At 40.6% G+C, this 20,539-nt stretch overlaps 1 protein-coding gene across 1 annotated transcript in view; it reads right to left on the bottom strand.

Annotated features, from left to right (window-relative positions):
- The window catches only part of LOC102054973 (opsin-5), a 38,511-nt gene that overhangs the window by 9,091 nt on the left and 8,881 nt on the right, over positions 1 to 20,539 (bottom strand). The window contains exons 3-7 of the mRNA XM_005441560.3: positions 18,328 to 18,480; positions 11,622 to 11,741; positions 7,149 to 7,319; positions 3,591 to 3,925; positions 289 to 533 (exon numbers count right to left, since the gene is read on the bottom strand). Of these exons, the coding sequence (XP_005441617.2) occupies positions 289 to 533; positions 3,591 to 3,925; positions 7,149 to 7,319; positions 11,622 to 11,741; positions 18,328 to 18,480 (1,024 nt within the window). The remainder of the gene's footprint in view (positions 1 to 288; positions 534 to 3,590; positions 3,926 to 7,148; positions 7,320 to 11,621; positions 11,742 to 18,327; positions 18,481 to 20,539) is intronic.

The following is a 20,539-nucleotide window of genomic DNA, read 5'->3' as shown; positions in this document are numbered from 1 at the left end:
ACATGAAAGAAAAGGAACAGGAGGACAGGACTGATCCAAAAACTGCTAAGACCAATGGGACTTTTTTCCAACTATACAATGGATCTAAAAGTAAGAATCACCTCCTTGCTTCTCTTTTGGCACCTAGAGTCACTTCACCAATTTTCATGGCAAGAAAGATCCTGAATACGTCATGATTAAAAACAAGAAATAAGATTCAAAGAGCTGTGACTCCCGGTAGATCTTAGTTTGGTACTTTTTGGAACATTGTGTACTTAAAGACGATCTACTTCTCAGAGAAGAAATTACCTTGTTTTCTTTGAAGAGCTCTTCTTCTGCAGTGTCTTCAATCCTCCTGACCGGCAACAGGCAAACTTGCAATCAATGACCTGGTAAATAATCGGGTTGTACATGGCTGCTGACTTTGCAAGCAAAGTTGGTACCACTGAAAACTGGATGGGAACGGAATCCGGCTGTCCAAAGGCTGACCACACCGAGACCACAGCGTAAGGGATCCAGGCAATGAGGAACCCTGCACAGATCAACATTGCCACCTTGTGAGAGGAAAAAGAGAGAAAGAGGTTAATCCAGAGGAGTTAGAGACTGGCAGCACAGCCCAGAGCTGGGCAGAATGGAAGGGAATGTGCCACAGGATGGAGAAGAAAAGTGTTAACTCGCTTCAGGTGAATTTACAATATGAACAAAAGCTGTCACGCATTTCTCTTCTCTTTATCTAGTGCCTGGGGTTTTTTCACTGACACAGAGCACTTAATGAGTCTGTTACCACAAACCTTTAAAAATGCTATAAGGTCTGGCTAAACATGAGGAAACTAAATGGTATCTCAGAAAACAACAATACTTTGACATTAAATTTAAATTATTTAAGGAGAAGAGTCCTTTAAAAACATACAGACTCTCTTTTTTAGGATAATACATAACATAGAGCAGTGAAAGTTTTTGAAAATCTTAGCAAGATCTTTGCAATGAAAGCAGATTAAACTAGAAACATTTCCTACAGGGTTTCTTGTTGGTTTTTTTTTTTTTCTTTTTCTTGTTTATTTGAGGAACTTCTCCCTTCTATAGTGTCTTCCAACCAAACATTCCTCAAACTGTCCAAAAGAAAACCAGTATCTTTTCCATTCCAGAGTGAAATAAGCATGCACTGGGAAAATAAAACCAAAAACAAATTATGAAGCGCAAGTCATCCACATTCTGGCTCTTTTGAAATCATATTCCAAAGTTCCTAAAATCAAAGTCTTTGAAGAAGTTTTCAGGACAGAATTAGGTCCTGATGGTGTGTGGAAGTGGAAGACCCTGAGTGTCTGTAGGTGAGTTTGTTTAGGAGTTTGTATCTATAACTACTAATGCTCCTTCTTCTCTTTCACTTAGTGCTAGCCACCAAGGCAGAAACAAAGGAAATCAGGAAAAGAAGAAACGTTTTTTTCAACACCCTGATCTAATGCAGGACTTTTTCCTCACTTGTAGCCTGTGCTGATGTCCCCACAGAGGTGTCAAAACCCAGTAGGACCAATAAGATGCCACAAGGATGGCCACTGGTAACAGAATGAGAAGAGTTTTGATAAACTACATCTGTCTTCTGCCTGCACCCAGGAAGAGGATCTATGGCCTATCTTCCACTGGAAACAATGTTAACCATCTGAATCCCCTTCAAGACAAATACAGAAAAAGTAAGCATCAAGTCATTCAACAAGGCATGAGCTGTCAAGTCCCTGGGTATACCCACTCCAGCAGATAAAAAAATGACTGTATCTACCTGGGTAAGCCAGATCTGAAACTACTGAGAATTTAACTGAGTATGAGAACGTTAGTACAACGTCTAGGTGTTTTTTTTCTCTTAACCCACAACATGGATTTGTACTCCATCAGAATCTGTAGATGCTTTAAAAAGCAAATTTCTACCAAACATTTAGCTTGCATCCTGGTAAATGAGAAAAGGACTTCCTTATAACATGAAGAAATGTAGCATAAGAATGTTTAGTATAAACACTAAAGAAAAGCTGTTTGGGCCCAAAATCTGTGCTTTATGTACTTCACCTGAACCAGTCTGCATGTGTTCAGTCACAGCCTGATACAGCTTCAAATGACATCATGCAATAACATATCCTGAAGGACATGGGCCATCATACTGCTGGCATTGTCAGACTATTACTGCATCCAGACTGATTCTAGTACATGTGTACTGATTTGGAATAAATCAGTTAGCAGGATTACAACAAAAAAATCATCAGAACGCCCAAGGTTTTTAGATATTGCATAACATTTCATAGAGCCTTTAGTTCCACATCTTGACAGTAATATTATTTTAAGGGAAACTTCATTCTTTTATGCTTTTTTTTGTTGTCTGTCACTAAAGAATCAGTGCATGTGAGCCAAGGGTCTGAAACACAGCCTGTTTGATCTAAATTGTGCTGTGGAATTAAATGGGTTATGATGAAGACTCATTTTCCATACTTATATATATCCCAGCATTATGTTCCCCACTGTAGATCCAAGACAGAAGGGACAATTACTAGTCTTTCGGCTCAGATCACATTGAAGTTTTACATGATTCCTCCAATATGACAAAAATAAATCTGCACCCTCAAATCAAAAGTGTCCATTGTTCTTCAAAGGAAAGGTGCTGAATAACCACAAAACAGTACTGTATTGAAGCATCCCTTTTTTAAAGGCAAGCACGGTTTTGTCAGCTGTATGGGCAGCAATGACCATACAGGTAGCTAGCTGAGATCCTCTGATATGTTTAGACATAATGTCACTTATTGCTGTATATTATATAACTTTCAGCTCAACTCCCTGAAAATGTAATAAAATTTGATCAGCCAAGCAAAAGATGTTGTTTGTCTCCCTCTTGACATGGCTTATAGAGGCTGGTGAATGTTCTGTGACTAAGGAATCTGGGCTTGATCAGTACAGATTTTTATTTTGAGAGATTTCCTGGCAGAATAACCGGTATCAGCAAGGATCGTGGCTGCCACCATTGTCAAATAGAAAATAGATTCAATCAGAAAGGGAAAACAGGATATGGTCTGAGACTTAAAATTAATTTTATCACAAGTGCATTTTTATCAGCAGCTCATGGCTGAACCTAAATGATAAATTATTTGCATAAAACCAATTGCAATGTCACAGAAGTAACTTTCATTTATATCTTCATTAACAGAGGAATGTAAGCAATCTGCAAGCTTTATTTCCCTGCTACAGTAACCTGCCTTTTACCTGTTTTTCTCTTATAATTCCTGTGCACTTCAAATTCTTTAAAATAATTCTTTACAGCTCTTTCTGAAAGCAAAGGGAGCTTTATGATGGGGAACAGGGCCACAGGGAGATGATGTGACTTGGGTAAGGTCACACAGGAAGGCTGTGGCAGAGCTTCAGAGTGAATCACGGTGTCAGGGACACGAGTGCCTTAATCACAAAAGAATGTCTCAGCTCCTGTCTTCCCCCATTTTGACAGTAATGGAAGAGAAAGGTAGAAGAACCACCTTCAGAGCATTGTACTATCGCTTAGCACAGCAGAGGGCATGGCTGAAGCTCTCCAAGCCTGCTTTTATAGCCCAACAAAGCAAACTGAGGTAAATCTTCATACCTACCTTGGTCAGCTTCATTTCAAGTATGTGGCTGTTCTGAATCCTGGTATCATAGTGAGCAACCTCTTTGGTGGATGATTTGACTTTTAAAATTATTTTGACATAGGAAAACACAATCACCGCCGTTGGGAACAGGAGGCAAAAGAAAAGAATACTCAGAATGAAAGCTTGTCCGGCCACTGAAGCCTGTGCCAGCCACCAGTCCAGGGTGCAGGAGGTCCCAAATGGCTCAGGGGCATAGCTCCCCACACCAGCAAAAGGCACTGTAGCCCAGAATGTAGCATAGGCCCAGATTATTGCCAGACAGATAAATGCATGATGTCTCTTAAGCCAGGTACCTAGAAGAAAATTCAAGAGTTACAAGTTCAGGTCCATATGGTTTGGGCACAATTGAACACATCATTCTACACATGCAGTCGGAGCTTGTTTGTCCACAACAACTCTGTAGGGCTCATCTCACCTCTTCCCAGGTATCTACGTGACCCCTGAGTCTAGCCACCCCAGCTCGCATTGTACGTCGTGAAGAGAAATGCACAGTCATATGGAGGGCTCCACTTGACTTCATTTCAGATCCTTACTTTAGGCTGTGATGATTTACACCCTAGAAGAGTCCGTACAAAAGCAGTCCAAATAGCTAGCTCAGTAACAATCACAGGAATCTTGTCTAGTAATGTTGAAAATTGCTTTGTGGTCTGTAAAGCCGTATTCACAGTGTTCAGTCAGGTCAGGCGGAGGTTCAGCCCACATGGATGCATATGTGTTTAATTCAGACTTTCACTATTCAGCATGAAGGCTCACTAGCTGCAACTGTATGATGTAACTTACACTATTTCCTCTTCCTCCTGTCATAGAATAACTGACTGAAGTTTGATCTCGGGACACTTCTCAACATAAATTGTTCATCCAAGTGACTGGAAGACATGGAGGCTTTACAGAGGAGAAAACATATCCAAGATTTATTTCTACCTTGCCACCCTTTTCCAGTACAGTAAATCACCATGTGCACACTGTCAGTAGTATTCTTCATAGGTGTTTTCATGTATCCTTGCCCATTCTGTTTATTAAATCCTAATGACTTGCCTGGAGTCGTGGAGTAGAATATTGCCTCTCTGCTCGTCTGGCACACAACTCTAATTCATCTAAAAAAAGCTTGTTTACAAGCTTTCCGTTGTCATCTGTGTTCAACATGTTGGATTCAGATAGGACTAACGAGTCAGAACCTATGATTTATGCAGAAACTCAGACTGTAGCATTATAACAGCTCCTTCCACTTTGGAAGCTCTAATCTGATTTCACTTCCCATTCACTGACATTGAGGACCTTTCTTCAGGATTTGAGAATGACTTAAACAAACCCAAAGCAAAGAAACAACTTTTATTTCTGTGTGACCAGTGCCCCTTCCTCAGCTGATTTTACATTTCCAGATGACTGGAGGAAAATGAACACTGACTGACAAATGATGTGTGTGAGCACAATGGCTGAGAGACAGAAATGTTGTTTGTTGTGTTTGGGTGTGGAAAAACAAAGCAACAATAGAGTGAGTACTAGAAGAACATCATTATGAGATCCAACCAAGTGCACAGAGGGAGCTGGCAGAGGAGCTCACCGAGCCCCTCTCCATCTTTTATCAATCCTGGCAAACAGGAGAGGTCCCAGAAGACAGGAGGTTAGCCACTGTGGTGTCCATCTACAAGAAGGACTGGAAGGAGGATCCAGGGAATTACAGGCCTGTCAGCCTGACCTCAGTACCGGGGAAAGTTATGGAGCAGCTCATCCTGAGCACCATCATGTGGCACGTATAGGATAACCAAGGAGTCAGGCCCAGCACCATGACAGGCAGGTCCTGCTTGACCAACCTGATCTCCTCCTATGACAAGGTGACCTGCTTAGTGGATGAGGGAAAGGCTGTGGCTGTTGTCTGCCTGGACCTTAGTAAAGCCTTTGACACCCTTTCCCACAGCATCTCCTGGAGAAACCAGCTGCTCATGGCTTGGAGGTGTTTAAAAAACACGTAGATGCAGTGCGTAGGGACATGGTTTAGTGATGGACTTGGCAGTGCTGGGTTAAGGGTTGGACCTGATGATCTCAAAGGTCTTTTCCAACCTAAATGATTCTATGATTCTATTCTGTGATTATTTTCACAGCTATTATAAACCATAGCAATCTATTACAAAAATTTAAAAAATGCAAAAAAAACCCCAAAACCACACAGAAACAAACAAACAAAAAAACCCAAACCCCAACAATAAAACAGATGCTGCTTTTGGAGCACAATGACAGTGTAGGTATGTAGTCTGGTGCTCCAGGTTCCTGATTACTGATTTAGGCCTTATATAGAAAAAGGTTAAATAACCACCTAGACTGAACATGCTAAAAATGTTTATTGCTTTCCATCACTTTGTATGGACAACCATGATCAGAAAGCCCTTGAGAAAAAAGATTTTGAAGTGTTCTGTCTCTTGAGCTAAGTTGTCATATTACATATCAGAGCTTATGGCATGAATGCAGCTGGCCATGAAATATTTACTCCAGCTGACCAGGTCTGTGAAAAATTGTCTATGCTTTGGGTTGCCACTGAATTACTTTGGTAAGAATTTTATAGAAAGAACTGAAATCCTGTTTAATGTGAATGATGTATTTAAAACTCAGCTAAGGAGACCTTCCCTGCGCTCACATTTCAGGAAAAAATGTGGACATGCCAGGATCTATGATAGCAGAACTTAGTGCATGCAGTACCACAGCTTTTAATTGGTAACACACTCAGCTATTGGGCAGACCAGTTTACTTACACTTCCTAGCTGCAAATATTTCTTGTAAGTTAACATTACATGACTGATAGTGTATGTCATTATAATGAAATCTGTTGCATGTCCCTCAAGTCACATGGGCAAGGTGTTTCTTGTATGTAAAGTCACTGTGAGTATTCCTGGTATCTTGGTGGGGAATTAGTCCCTTCCAAGGCAAGAAAAACACCTTTTCTAAACTGTGACAGCATCTTTTAACTGGAAAGAATGAAGCATATAATACATCATGTTCGAGAGATATAAAATATTGATGTATATGGTGATAACAGCTTTCACTGCTAAATTCATTTCATCCTCTCAGGTTCCATCTCCATATTAGAGAGATGATACCACATTATGCCCTACTGCACATCCAAATCTTTTAGATGTTTTAAATAGCTTGCCACACATCTTAAAGGAATCTAGGTATCTAATAAAGAATATTTTTGCGTGTTGGTCTAAAAGACCTTGCAGTATGTGCAATATTCGCATCTGTGAATGTTAATAGGCCTTGATAGACACAAAGTAATTATCCATGAGTGATTACTAAAATACATGGCTTAAGCAAACAGCAGAGAGGCAACAGTGAAGGTGATATGTCCAGTAATATAAATTTAGCTGGGATTAATTGGATCATGCAGGTAAAATTCTCTCATCTGTGCATTCCCCTCTATATTTAACAAAAGCATTCTGAAGAGCTTGAGTATGATTCCAGTCTAGAAAACTACATCACTTCATATACTTTTTCTATAGTCACTTAATAGATTTTATTTCTTACCATAAGACAAGTGGCAGATTTTTAAGTATCTATCCAGGCTGACAGCTGTCATGGTAATAAGGCTCCCACAGCCAAAGAAGAAACCAGCCCATCCATACCAGCGGCAGCCCATCCATCCAAACACCCAGCGGTGAGAAAAGAAGGAAATAATACTAAAGGGTTTTCCTACAACTTCATAACAAGAAAAGAATGTCAGTTGACTGATAAAATCCATCAGTGATAAAACCACTTTTTTTCAGAAAAGCAAACCCTCCCCTTTGCCCAGAGCTAATACCAGTGACAATGCTCTGCAGTGTGGAGAGGGAGCTTCAGGTGCAACACATGGGATGACTTGCCTGCCCTCCACCCACAGGATTAAGCCTAAGACAGCTGTAGCTAGACCCCATAGCATCTATGCTGTGGTAGGATGAGCCAAGCCTGCGGAATGGCTGGAAACAGGTGCTTTATGCAGACCACATGAACCAGAAGTAAACCCATACTCTGGTACTGTAAAATTTCAGAGTATATGTTAAATCCACATGCAAACACATGCCAAAATGTAAACAGGATGAGTGACGGGTGAGTCTGGCTTTGAAACAAGACACAGATCCAGTTAGGATACATCCCTATAATCAGTTGAGTGTCTTCAAACACAAGATGAAATTTTCCTTCAAAGAGGAGTTCTGCAAACCTGTCAAGGCCCAACAGTAGGATGCATGCTGCAGGGAAGAGTTAGATTGGAAAGGAAGATGGTGCTATGGTCACAGCATGGACTTGAGCTGCAGAAGTGGTTTCAGCTCCTGTCCATACCACACTCTTCCTTGGTGACTATCAGCAAGTCACCTGGCCACAGATACTAAAAAGCTTTAAGCATCCTGAAACAGAAAAGAAATACCTAACTACTTTGGAGACTGTCCTAGCAGCACCTTAGCTCATTCCTCCAGTTGTAAGATTGGGTCGTACATTATGGAAAAAGTGAAGTTAAGTTATATTCTGTTCCGTTCTCACCATAAAACAGATTAACATTATTCATATTCTTTGTAAGTATCATGAAATTGAGAAAGTTTGGAAATTGTAATTTTCTAATTAGAAATCTCCACTTCCTGATTTATTTATTTTTTTATCTCAAACTGGACAAACAAAAAAAATCAACTTTAATGGAACAGAAGACTCAACAATTTACAATATAGGAACATGAGCGTGTTTTCCAAATCCTTCACTTCTACTGACCAGACTGAGCTGAAACGCTCCAAGGCATGAACAGTTCAACACCTGAACAACATTAAATATTGAACATTGCCTTCCTGTGACTGTATTTCCTTCCTGCACAGGAGTTGCCAGAGATTTGAAACCACCCTGGGCTAGTTTCCCTGGTTGAACCATACTGTCTCTAATGTCATGGCAGCTCAGTGAATTGATTTATAAAGAAGGTAAAAATGATCTTGCAAACTGTAATTCTCACAAGGTAACCTATTCATAGAAGTCAAGATTGAAGTCTCTATTTTATTGAAGTAATCTATAGAAATATATTTTGGATTGTTCCCAAAAAAATATTCAGTTTTCAGATCAAACTGATGTGAAACGTCAGTTTAGCCTGGAGATGAGGAGTCTCAGCGGGGATCATATCGCTCTCTACAGCTACCTGAAAGGAGGTTGTAGCCAGATGGGTGTTGGTTTCTTCTCCTAAGGTAGCAAGTGATAGGATGAGAGGAAATGTCCTCAAGTTGTGCCAGGGGGAGGTTTAGATTGGATATTAGGAAAAATGTCTTCACTGAAAGGGTTGTCAAGCACTGGAACAGGCTGTCCAGCGAGGTGGTGGAATCACCATCCCTGGAGGTATTTAAAAAACACATAGGTGTGGTGCTTAGGGACATGGTTTTGTGGTGGACTTGGCAGTGCTGGGTTAAGGGTTGGACTTGATGAACTCAAAGGTCTTTTCCAACCTAAATGACTCTATGATTCTATGAAACTAAACATTCTGTTTTCATTCTTAACAGAAAATTAAAACATTTCTATCAAAACAAAATCTTGCAGAAAATGGCCTTTGTTCCATCTTTTATGCCAAAAGAATCATGATTGAAGTCCCTTCAAAATGAGACTAATTTTTAAACAAGGTATTTTGGGATTCTCTTCCTTTAGCCTAAGCTTGTAAGGGAAATCCTGCTTGAGCCTGAAGGTTGTGCTCAGGCTGATGCATTATGTGCTTTTCTCTGAGTAGAATAAATGTACTTTACTTTTTCAAGCAAAAGCTGACCCCAGTGATCATGGTTTCAAGGAAAACATGAAATACAGCAAGGCCTGGGATATATGCTAAGAGTCAGCAACTTTCCTAATGTAAATCATTGCCAGCTGTAAAGGTCAACAGATTTATTTGCACAAAATCAAATTTCTCTTCAGCCGCACAGGACCGGGAGCCAGGCATCAGTGCAGAATGAGACTGCTGCGGTTTTGAGCGAGTGGCTGGTGCCACCCTGTGGAAATCTGCAGGAAGCAGGACCATGGCAGAACCCGTTTCTTGAACAGGGTGCCAAGACAAGTGTGTGAAATACGAAGATTTTGGAAAAAGTCCCATCTTCAGTCCAATCGGTCCAGCAGAAAGAACACATATTTCTTCAGTCAGCATCTTTCATTAACAAAAAAAAAAAAAAAAAAAGAAAGAGAAGGGAGAAAAAGCATCCGTTTCTTCAAAAAGATGCCAAGACAATTGTGTGAAATACGAAGATTTTGGAAAAAGTCCCATCTTCAGTCCAATCAGTTCCACAGACAGAACACATATTTCTTTAGTCAACATCTTTCATTAACAAAAAAAAAAAAATAATAAAAAAAAAAAAAGAAGGGAGAAAAAGCATGCATGGCTGTGCCAATCACAATTATTTTTAATTACAAAACTTAGACACACAGATAGATTGAGGTCCCCATGGAAGACAAGGTGACCAAGTGATATGTTGGTGACAGAGCTTAACAGAGAAACTAGCAGTCCTTGTGCTAAGAGGGGTCCCAAAGAAGATGTAGTTTGCACGCTTGGGAGATACAGCTTATATGGTTAGGATATAGCTGTTTACATTGCAAATACATAGCTACAGAAATTCTCCTGAAGCACTCTGTCTCATTGAAGTGACTCCCATTGGAGTCAGATATGAGCCTTATAAAATAAGACAGACTCAGGAAGTAAAGGAGATGAGAGCATCACTGAAGAGGCAAAACCTGGTCTTTTTTTTGGTGTTTGTTTGGTTTTTTTTTAATTCTAAATGCTGCAAGATGGAAATAGTGTTTCCATGGCAGATATGCCAAAGATATTGAGATTTCTTTGTGTGGCAGCAAAGCAGAGATATTTATACTAATGTCTTTCTTCTGCTGAATTTCTAAGTATCTCCTTCAGAAAAGCATGTTTTCTGATCACCAAGAGGCATCAAAAGTACTGGAAGTTGAGGATGTGAGCAGCATCTTGCCTGTGTGCAGTCAGAGCACAATAAGCATCGATTTGGAGGCTGGGAGCCATCATTTTATGTTGTCCAGTGCTATTTTAGGCATTTGGATGAAGGCAAAAGCATTTGGCAGAGACGAGGGCAGGAAAAGGGTGCACTGGAGCTGAGGGCAGGGGCCCCAGAGTATGCAACACATAAGGGACAGATGACTTTGGGAGCATGGGAACATACTATCATTTATATTGCACTGGGGAGATCCCATGGTCAGCTGGGATACATCAGGCCTTTATCCCCATTGGATTGTCTGCCATCCAAAATACCCTTTTCTAAAGGACATCCAGTCCTCCCCATATAGTTGCATGTAGCCATGAGCAGCTGAATGAGACTTGTGTCAAGAGCCAAAAGAATGATCTCCAAAGGCGCTTGACTCTGCAACTCTGTGTAAACCCTTCCAAAACTCCCTCCTCTCACGTCAAGGCATCCAGGCTGTGGGGCTGAAATGAAAATCCCTCTAGTTGGCTGATGTTGCTCTTCCTCTGTAGATTGATACAAATGCTTATTTTCCTGACCCAAAAATAAAAGAGGACAATCACTAGGCAGGAAATTACTAGCTTTGATAGGCTGATGGCCACTGACATGTTCCAATTTTTTCCTCTCATGCCCCTCTCAAGTCATATTTGGCTAAACACGTATTTCTGAGGCACCTGGATCCCTCCTGTTGCACCCTACAGCAAGAAATACAATTTTCTTCAATCTCAATACCGAGCTACTTTGTGGTTATGCACATGGGAGCTGCCTTTGAAGTCCTGCCCAGTGCTGGAGTGAACAGTTTTGCCTGATTGATAAATCCAGCCCTATTTTTTCCTACGTACTTTTCATTTCTTCCCATCAAGTTCTTCAGGCATGTTGTTTTCTATGCTTCTCTATTATTTATATACAAATAATGGAGCAGAAATATCAGTAGTAAAAGTCATTTGGGGGTCTCATGACATCCAGAGGATTGTCTCTTGCTGCTGCCAAAATGAATGGTGGGATAGTAAAAATGAGTGAAAATAAGACATGAAATTACCTGAAATGCCCAGATCACACACTGCTAAATTAACAGTCATTATCTCAGCAGGTCTCAACTTCTTTTTTCGCTTCGAGGACATAAAAATAACATACCCATTTCCCAGAGTTGAAAGAATCCCTATAATAACGAAAAAAAGAAAAACAATCAAATTAGAATTCTCCCCAAAAACAGTAATATCCCATCTTCCTTGTGAAATTCACTGATATTTTCAGCTTGAACGTGTGGTCCCAAGGCTAGACATTTTACTCTGAAACATGATCATCTCATTCTCATTATGCAGCTCGTAGAGACATCTACTGCAGACATCTCCCTCCCACCACAAATGCTGTTTTCCCCTCTGCAGAAGGACATTGCCATCACCACCTGACCCTGCACCACTATCAACTGAATGCACATAATAGAAATCCTATCATTCCTCCCTTCTGATCGGCCCCGTATTTCTCACAAATGTTTATACAGCCACCAGAATGAAAATCATCTGTCTGCAATCACAAGGACCCCAAGCCTCTGACCAACCCTAGTTTTACTAAATATGATAATTAGAGGTTGAGGGATTCATTTTTAATATAAGGTAAATTAAGATGTAAATATCACATCCTAAATTTTATGATAAAAATTATTTTTCTTGTAAGAAGGAAAAATGATAAAATATAGCTAATTTTGACTTCCAGCTGGAATTCAGCATGTGAGACAGGATCCTGTTTTTCTGAGTATTTTTTTGCATTTTTTTAGGCCATATCACCACTCAAGGACACGCAGGGGCTAACACTGCAGGCGGTCAATCAGCCACGGAGCTAATCACACTGGTACCAAAACTGGCAGGGTTTCCAGTTCCCGCAAAGAACACTGTTTCTTCACTAGCTCACGTTTGAAAGAGTCTGAGTGTTTTGCAGTGGAAGCACAGGACAGCACCCAACACCCCTTGCAGGAAGCAAGAGTCACCCACAAGGGTGAACACCCCGAAGGGACTGTGGCCCATGGAGGCCTCACACAGGAGTAGAGGAGACAAGAAGAAAGGAGATGCAGAAGAAAAGAGTGAAAAGCAAAGAGTGGAGTACCCCAACGTCCTGCACCGCCATTGCCTCACCAAAGGGACCTGCAATGGCACTGAGGGAGAAGATGTTGGAGTGAAGTTCAGCATGAGAAAGGGGAAGGAAAGGTGTTTTCCTTACTTATTTTATGTCTGTCATCTTTGATTTTCACTACCCGAATCAGCAATTATATTATTAATTAAATTTATCTCCACCGCTTTTTCTCTTCCTATTTCTTCCCTGCCCCACTGCGGGGGCTGTAAGCAACTGGCTGCCCTGGGTGCTTGGCTACCAGCTGAGGCCAGTCCTCCGCGCTACTAAAAAAAGTTGTAAATAACCCAACTTTCCTTTGTCCATGAGGCAGCAAAGTCACTCTCTGTGATGCCTTCCCACACGTGGCTTTGGTGGTGCAAACTCAGCCGTATTCCATGCCTTAAAAGGACCCCAGCAGCCACCCAGCAAGGTCACCCTCTCCAAATATTGTACCTTAGAGTCTGACATAATTTTCATCAGTCTTCTGGGAGGCCAGATCTCAGGAATTAAATGGGTCTTTAATTATTTACTATGGCCCATCAATGGAATTATCCCCTTTTAAGGTTGCCATGTCATCACAAAACCAAGAAACCCAACTTGAGAACATCCAGGCAGAGAGAAAAATGGTTCCTATATGCTAAAACCAATACTCAAGAAATATGAATAACTGTGGAACCAAAAGTTTACCATACTGAGGAGAAAAATACTTTGATTTTGAATTTTTCGGTAATAAATGCCACATGTCTAATTGGAAACATTTCTTGTTTTCATACTGACAGTATTGCTTTCTATATTATTTAAAAAAACAAACAGGACAGAAGCTGTCTTATCATCGAATCTTCAGTTTTCTCAGCAAATTTGATTTATCCCTGGTGAATGAAATTTAAAGAACACCCTATTCTTATAGCTCTGAAAATTTAATCTGAGTTATAAGTAGATATAGGTATTCATATTAATTCTTTTCTTCCTTGCAGCTAAATGAATGAATCTATGTAGCTGAGCGTTTTTCATATGTCTTGATCCTTTTCTCTCTTAACACCATTTTTCATCTAGTGATATTTAGGACATCTAGAGTGCCAGCATCCAGTTTGAAATACCTTTTGAAAGTGCCTGACATTTTCCTGAACCTTTTTCAGCTGTCTGGTAGACCAGAGAGATGTCTTCATCAGACAAGGCTCTGAAGCGACTGCTCATTATCAACAGCAACGTTTCACAGAGCCTCAGCCCACTGACCTCCTAATCCTACCGCTGGAAGGGGTCCGGTGGTAATTTAGGTTGCTTTTTATCTATACGTGTATCTGACAATTGCTCATCTGAATTCTTTTTTAACTCCTTGCTGATAGGAACTTTATAATCTCCTTAGATAAGCCATCTAATGCCTCATTTTTCTCACTATTAAAAAGATTTCCCTAACAGCTATCTGAAGTCCTCACTGGTGCAGGCTCCCAGTTGTGGTAGGTGCTGGCAGGCGGTGTCTCTGGGCAGAGCCTTCTGTTGGAAATGGGGAAAAAAGACTCTTCAGATATAAAATAAAGGCTCTTTTCCAGGAGCAAACAGTTTAGGGCACAACTTTCCATGGCACCGTAACATTATTACATACATACAAAGGATGTGATAACTCAAAAAGTGATACCCACAGAGAAAGAGCCAGGCTCAGGTACACAACCTGCAGCGAAAGTTGAAAGTACATAGAAGAAGCAATCTGAACAAATAAGGTTCCTTTTCTCCAATCTGACAGCAGCGTTAAACCATCAGATAAAAAAAGAAAAAAAAATAGTTCAGGATTTTGTTTTCAATTAAGCTGTTTCATAACATGCTGAGGAAGTGTGCAGCAACAGTTTGCAAATCAATAGTTACTTGCCACAGGCTTTCAAAGGAGCTGCCAGCCAGCGGGTCTCCGCTCAGTAGTTCATCACCCTATCTGGCCATATAGTAAATCAATCAAGTCAATGATGAAAAAGCTAGCAGGGGAAGTGGCAAAGTAAAAAGAATTGGATTCTTATAATCGTGTGTACTGTTTGATTTTTTTTTCCAGACAATTAAAAAAATACACATGGAAATTAATTACTTAGAACAAAAGATCGCACAATCGCAGGGAATTTATCACAGATTGGTCAAGATCCCTGCTTTTTTCTAAGACAAAAATATGTATTTTTATATTTTCAAACTGCAATACTTAGTTGCACAGCCAGCCTGACCCTAAATGCTCTGCCAAGTTTCCTAGTAGGATCCCAGCCGCTTGCTAACTGGGCAACTTCTTCCCCTTTTTGAAATAAATTTTAAATTCACTTGCACCTTACATGCCTCAAGCACAAAAGGATGCCTGACAGCAGTCCTGCCTTCCCAGCTTTCTGCAGCCAGTCCCTCCCTCTGCTATCAGGATGTCCACACAGGGCATCCTCAAGAGCGGCCACCACCTCTGGGAAGGGATCTGCAAAGGAATAAGGGATACAGTTGAGTGGCAGAAGGTGACAATGCACAGATTCGGTCTGAACTACAGGTTATAATAAAAAAACCAAAGACATACCCTCACTGGGTATGGAGGCTGAATGCTCCAGCTTGGTTTTCCATCTTCTGCAGATTACTTGGTGTACAAAGCAAATCTGCAATACCGCAGAGTTACCCTAAGACACAAGTATGCCCAAGAGCTATTTGAGCACGTAGGTTTTGCTTACTGTTTTGGATACCTGGGAGCTGTGATTAATTATGAAGCTGCCAATTAAAGCAAATTTTTAGCCTTAGCAAATCTGTTGTGTGAAATTTGATGTCAGTGAATAGTTTCAGAGAGCTAGGTTTCCTTCTCCACCACCTTAAAATTCACTATTTACCACGAAAAAGCTCTGCATGGCAGTGCTTTGTGTCCCAACAGAAATGTAGATGATTTGAACTGTCAGCAATCAGCTTAGTGGAAAAGGATATTTAGGATAATTATTGTTTGCAGAAAGTAAAAATAAGTCTGTCAGAATTTCCCTGGGAACAAAGATGAATTTCTTTCTAAGTTCTCATGTTTTTGCAAGCCCAAAGTATTATTCAAGTGTTGCTATCCACCTATACATGAATGGGTAACAAAGTACAGATCTGCACATCAACAGGAGCTAACGGTGGCATCCCCAAGGTGCTAAGCTAAACTGGTCTTGAAAGGTACAACTCAAATGAGAAGCATTAACCCAAGCAAAGCCCTTTTTCTCTTTTTTTTTTTTTTTTTTTTTTTTGGTAAGAAAAATGTGTTTAAAGACTACTTTACCCCATCTGTTCACAAGCACAGAAGAAGACTTTACATTCTTCCTTCCACCAGTTTTGTTCAATTCCCTCTCTCAGTGGCTGAGCTCTAAGCTGTAATTCTGCTTTGCTGGTAAAAGCACAATACTCTCCTTCTTCACACAAACTCCTATAAAAGTTGGGGGTTCTTTACTTCTCTTGGCCACTGGCAAATTAATATCCCTTACTGTATTACACAGAGTATCTAAAACACTGCTGGGCTGGGCTAGAAAATACAAAACCAGTTCCCCTTGCTGAAATGGCTGAGGGCACAAGTGACCAGCAGATAAGCAAAGGCTGCTTCAAATCATTGCAACGATTGCAATTAAGAATACCCATGCAGGTTGCCAGCAAGTCCAAGGAAGAGACAAAAACAGCATTTACACTTTTTTGTAAATGTATGAAAATGTATTAAATGTATATATGTATGAAAAGCATACTTGGAAATACTAATGAAAGCTGCTACTGGAGCATGTCATGACTATAAGGGTAAAGTAACTCAAGTAAAATGCAATGCAAAACACATGAAAAAAGTAACGTAAACCCAGAACAAAATGCAAAATGTAGCATATGATGTCTGGAGCTACACAGGTATGCAGCAGAGCTATGGCTTGAACTTCCCTGGGTTGGGTCACTGGGTGCCGTGAGTCCAGCACAGGCAGTTTGATGTCCAGGCCAAAACACTGAGAAGGTGGGAATCTTGCTGGTAAGTCCAATATCAAAATTATTATCAGCCCTTTTTAAACTATAATTTCAGTCTCCTCAGACTGCTAATGTAAATCTGTGCCTTCATTGTTATCTTTTGGATTTTCACTGGAAATTTATGATTTCTGTTCCTTGCCTTTATTTTATATCTTTGTTTTTCAAGGTATTTCACGCCTGGCAGGGTGTGGATAAATGTACACTAAATGCAGCCGATATAACAAGGCAATACAGTGTACATGGGAAGGATTTGTTTCAGCTACTCAGACATATTTCCTTGGATTAAAGCTAAATTTGCTTAACCAAGTGAAAAAAGACTCGAAGGGGGGTTGTTTTGGACAGCTCAGTGAAGACATCTGTCTGCATAGCAGCAGAAAAAATGCATATATGTGAAAAGCCAGGATACATACAAACCAGTGGGTGAATACCAAGAACACTGCAGAGATACCACTCCACCTGCTGACTCGGCTGCTCTGAACTCCTTTTTCAATAAAGACATAAGCAGAAGAATGAGGAATGTGTTATTCAAGCTTCAAGTGAGACCTCCATTATAGAAAACATTACTTAGATCCATTGGAAAGGTAGTAAAGAGGGAGTGGGAAGGAGTGATGTAAAACAGTGAATGAGAAACATGAAGGTAGGACTGAAAGAGCTTTGTATTTTGCACAGAACAGATAAAACAAGAGAATGATTCAAAACCAAAATAAATGTCAAGGAATACACTGTACACCTTGTATTCAGCTTGGTGGTCAGCCGCCTGGAGCCCAGTTTGGTGTAACACACTTACTAAGAAAACTGTCTAGCTGTGAGAAACTTTATGAACTAAAGCTGTAAGATATAAGGAAACCTAAACCCTCGAAAGAAGTGGAAGTGTTGAGGCAAGTATTGACATAAAAAGATATAAACCTGCCCACCTCCATAAAGAAGAAAAGGTAAATCATCAAGAAGGACCAGTTTATCCCTAGAAGCAATGGAGAACAGTATTTCCCAGCTGAATGACAACTCCTTGGCATATGAGTACTTAAAGCAGAAGTTGGTCCCAGTTATCATCCATGTGCACTAACCAATAAATAACTGCATTGGTTCTGCTTGCAAAGTCACTTTGCACATGGTAAAAAGACTCCAAAACAAAAAGGAGGGAAGTGTGTTAGGAAGAAAATATAGTTCCGTATCATATGTGATAGAGGACAGCTGATGCCAGGAGCTGAGCAAGATTCAAATGAACGTGTCTGAGGGTGTCCTCTTTGCTGCGTAGGCACATGAGAGAGGCTTTGAAAACAGGCCATAAACACCACATAGCATAAGGGCAAAAGCCAGTTCTGGTCAAGAATAATTAAAATGCAGTCTAGTAACCTATCTGGTCAAGAATAATTAAAATGCAGTCTACTAACCCATCTGTAGAAAAAAAAAAAAGAGTATTTCTACACTTTTTGCTGGAAGGTCTACTGCTAGTCACTTTAGGCAACCTGGAGCAGCATCGTCTCTTGACATCAACTGCTGACAATGTTGACACCGCATTTCTAACACATTCTCTCCTCTCCCTCCTAGATTTTTATTTCTACTGTGAAGAGATATGTAATTACACATCTAACACCCAGCAGCTTCTGCCTTGTTTGTGAGTGCCTGCAAGGCTGCAGTGACACACTCACATTTCAAAGGACAAATTACAGAATCATTACCAATTACTGTCAAATAAAACCCAGCCACGATATCAGCTTCTCTAGAAAGCTTTGATGCAAACGGGTCTTCCTTCTGGAGATAGTGTGGGAGGTATTCTTCCTGGGAGGAAGTGTTGTGATCTGATGCCATCCCATTCATGTCCAGTTTTGCGTCTGGAAAACAAAAGAACAAAGTTTGCAACAGATCACATCTGCCACCAGCAAACGGAAAGATATTTTTGTTCATACGCAAGGTACACCTTCCTTTCTTCATTTCTGCTCTGCTACCTCCCAGGGCATTTCAGGATCCAATTCAAAATTGCATAAAGCATCCTGCCATGATTTATTTCATTACTTGGTTTATCCAAAAATGTCATTATTCATATGGCACTCATCACAGTAATCCATCTGAGCAGTGTCTAGGTACCAGTGTGTTGTGGCGTTCAGCCAGGGTTTCTGAAGTTTCTTCCCTGAATAGGAGCTTCATATTTCCAGCTGGGTGTAAGAATGATCCAAAACTGAGAATACAGAAAAACCAAGCAGGGTAATTCTTTGTGTCTGAATAGCTTCATTGCTCAATGTGTTTAATGCATACTGAACTTGGTGTCTTTATCTGTGTGCACTCTTCTTGTAATCCCAAGAAACTGAGAATTATCAGTAAGACAGTCTCAGCAATTTCTTCATATCCTGAGGGGCAGTACGCCTACAGAGGGTAGCTCTGCAAATTTTACAGTTAAGTGAAAACTTACATCCATAAATTCTCCTTATTTAGGTAGTGGGTTCTAATGTAAATAACCTTACATGGCTATGCTAATAAACAGTAATTGGTTATTACAGTTACGAAGAAGCAACAGGAGTATTAAATAATAGATTCATCCAGGCAAGGTTCTTGAGCTTTCTCTCCATTTCCTTTTCTGTGGGAATGGGCTATTGAGGTCAAGAGTGCTAAGATCAATAAAGTGAACCCTGATATGGCAAAACTAGAATCTTACAGACATCCATGAAGGTTATCCCTCCAGGATAACTGAAGAAATAAAATGAGAAAATCTTATCCCTCCAGGATAACTGAAGAAATAAAATGAGAAAATCTAGCATAAGACAAAAACATTTCTGCAATGTTTGAAACCACCCAGCCAAGAGCTGTTTAGGACATTCAGTCTTCCCAGTTCTTCTTGCCAGTGCTTGGTGGGGCAGAAGTGGCATGCAAGAACTTGGCATTTAACTCCCAGGCTTCCATACTTTTTGCTGTGGGACCTGGAACAACTTGTGACGCTCTAAATTTTGCCCCTCAAAAGTCCAAACTTGCATGGAGACTAAGTGAGGAGGAGCAAATTTCATTATTTTACCCATTTGCTCTCTCTTCTCCATCTTGAAGGCAGACAGCCTTCTCAATAATAGCCCTGTATGTCCAAAAATGTGGCAGGTGACATCTACCTATACCTAAAGCACCCACAAACCTCTCCCTGCTGTCCCTCTAGCTCTGAAAAAAATGACCTTATTTAAGGGAGTCAGATCATAAAGGCACACTGCCACTCTCGACATCGGACCCTCCAAAAAGTGTCCTAGGCACATGGCTCTAAGTAGCACTGTATCTTTGAAGTTCAACAGCTTCATTGCTTTTCTTTTTTTCCGTGATAAAGGGAAAAATAAGCAAAGACTGATTAATTAAAAAAAAAACACAAAAAACCCCAAAAAACTACCCCACCCCCCCACCCCCAAACCTTAGGTGACTTCATGAGCACTTTTCTTCTTCCACAGCCATGGAGAGTAAGCACTCCAAATTGTTCACTGCTCCAGACATCAAAGCAGCCATTTAGGTTTGGGTTAGGTACCATGGTATGGCAGCCTAGACACAGTCTAAAGAGACCATCCTGTACAGGAGGGTGGACTAAGACATGAGTCTGTGAAACAAAATCATCAAGACTGGTTATCCTCTCCATCCAACCATAGCCACAAGTCTTGATCCAAACTCCACCTGGCCTTTAAGAGGATCCTGATGCTTCTCTGTTACCCAGCTTGCATGGTCCCACAACCCTTGTATTGCTGCAGCGTTTGAACTTTGTGGGTGGTTGAAGTGATGCAAATGGAAAAGCACATCTGGGAACTGTCAGCACAGTTTGGATTTGATGTGGCTATCAAAATATTTAAGGGCATGTTCTTTTCCTGAGCCACACAAAAGTCTCCCACTCAGGTCAGTATTAAGTGGCTCACCAGGACAATATTGTCCAACTTA

This window comes from Falco cherrug, chromosome 6 (genome assembly GCF_023634085.1).
Source record: "Falco cherrug isolate bFalChe1 chromosome 6, bFalChe1.pri, whole genome shotgun sequence".
Classification (NCBI taxonomy): domain Eukaryota; kingdom Metazoa; phylum Chordata; class Aves; order Falconiformes; family Falconidae; genus Falco; species Falco cherrug.
This window is presented reverse-complemented; position numbering and strand designations above follow the sequence as displayed.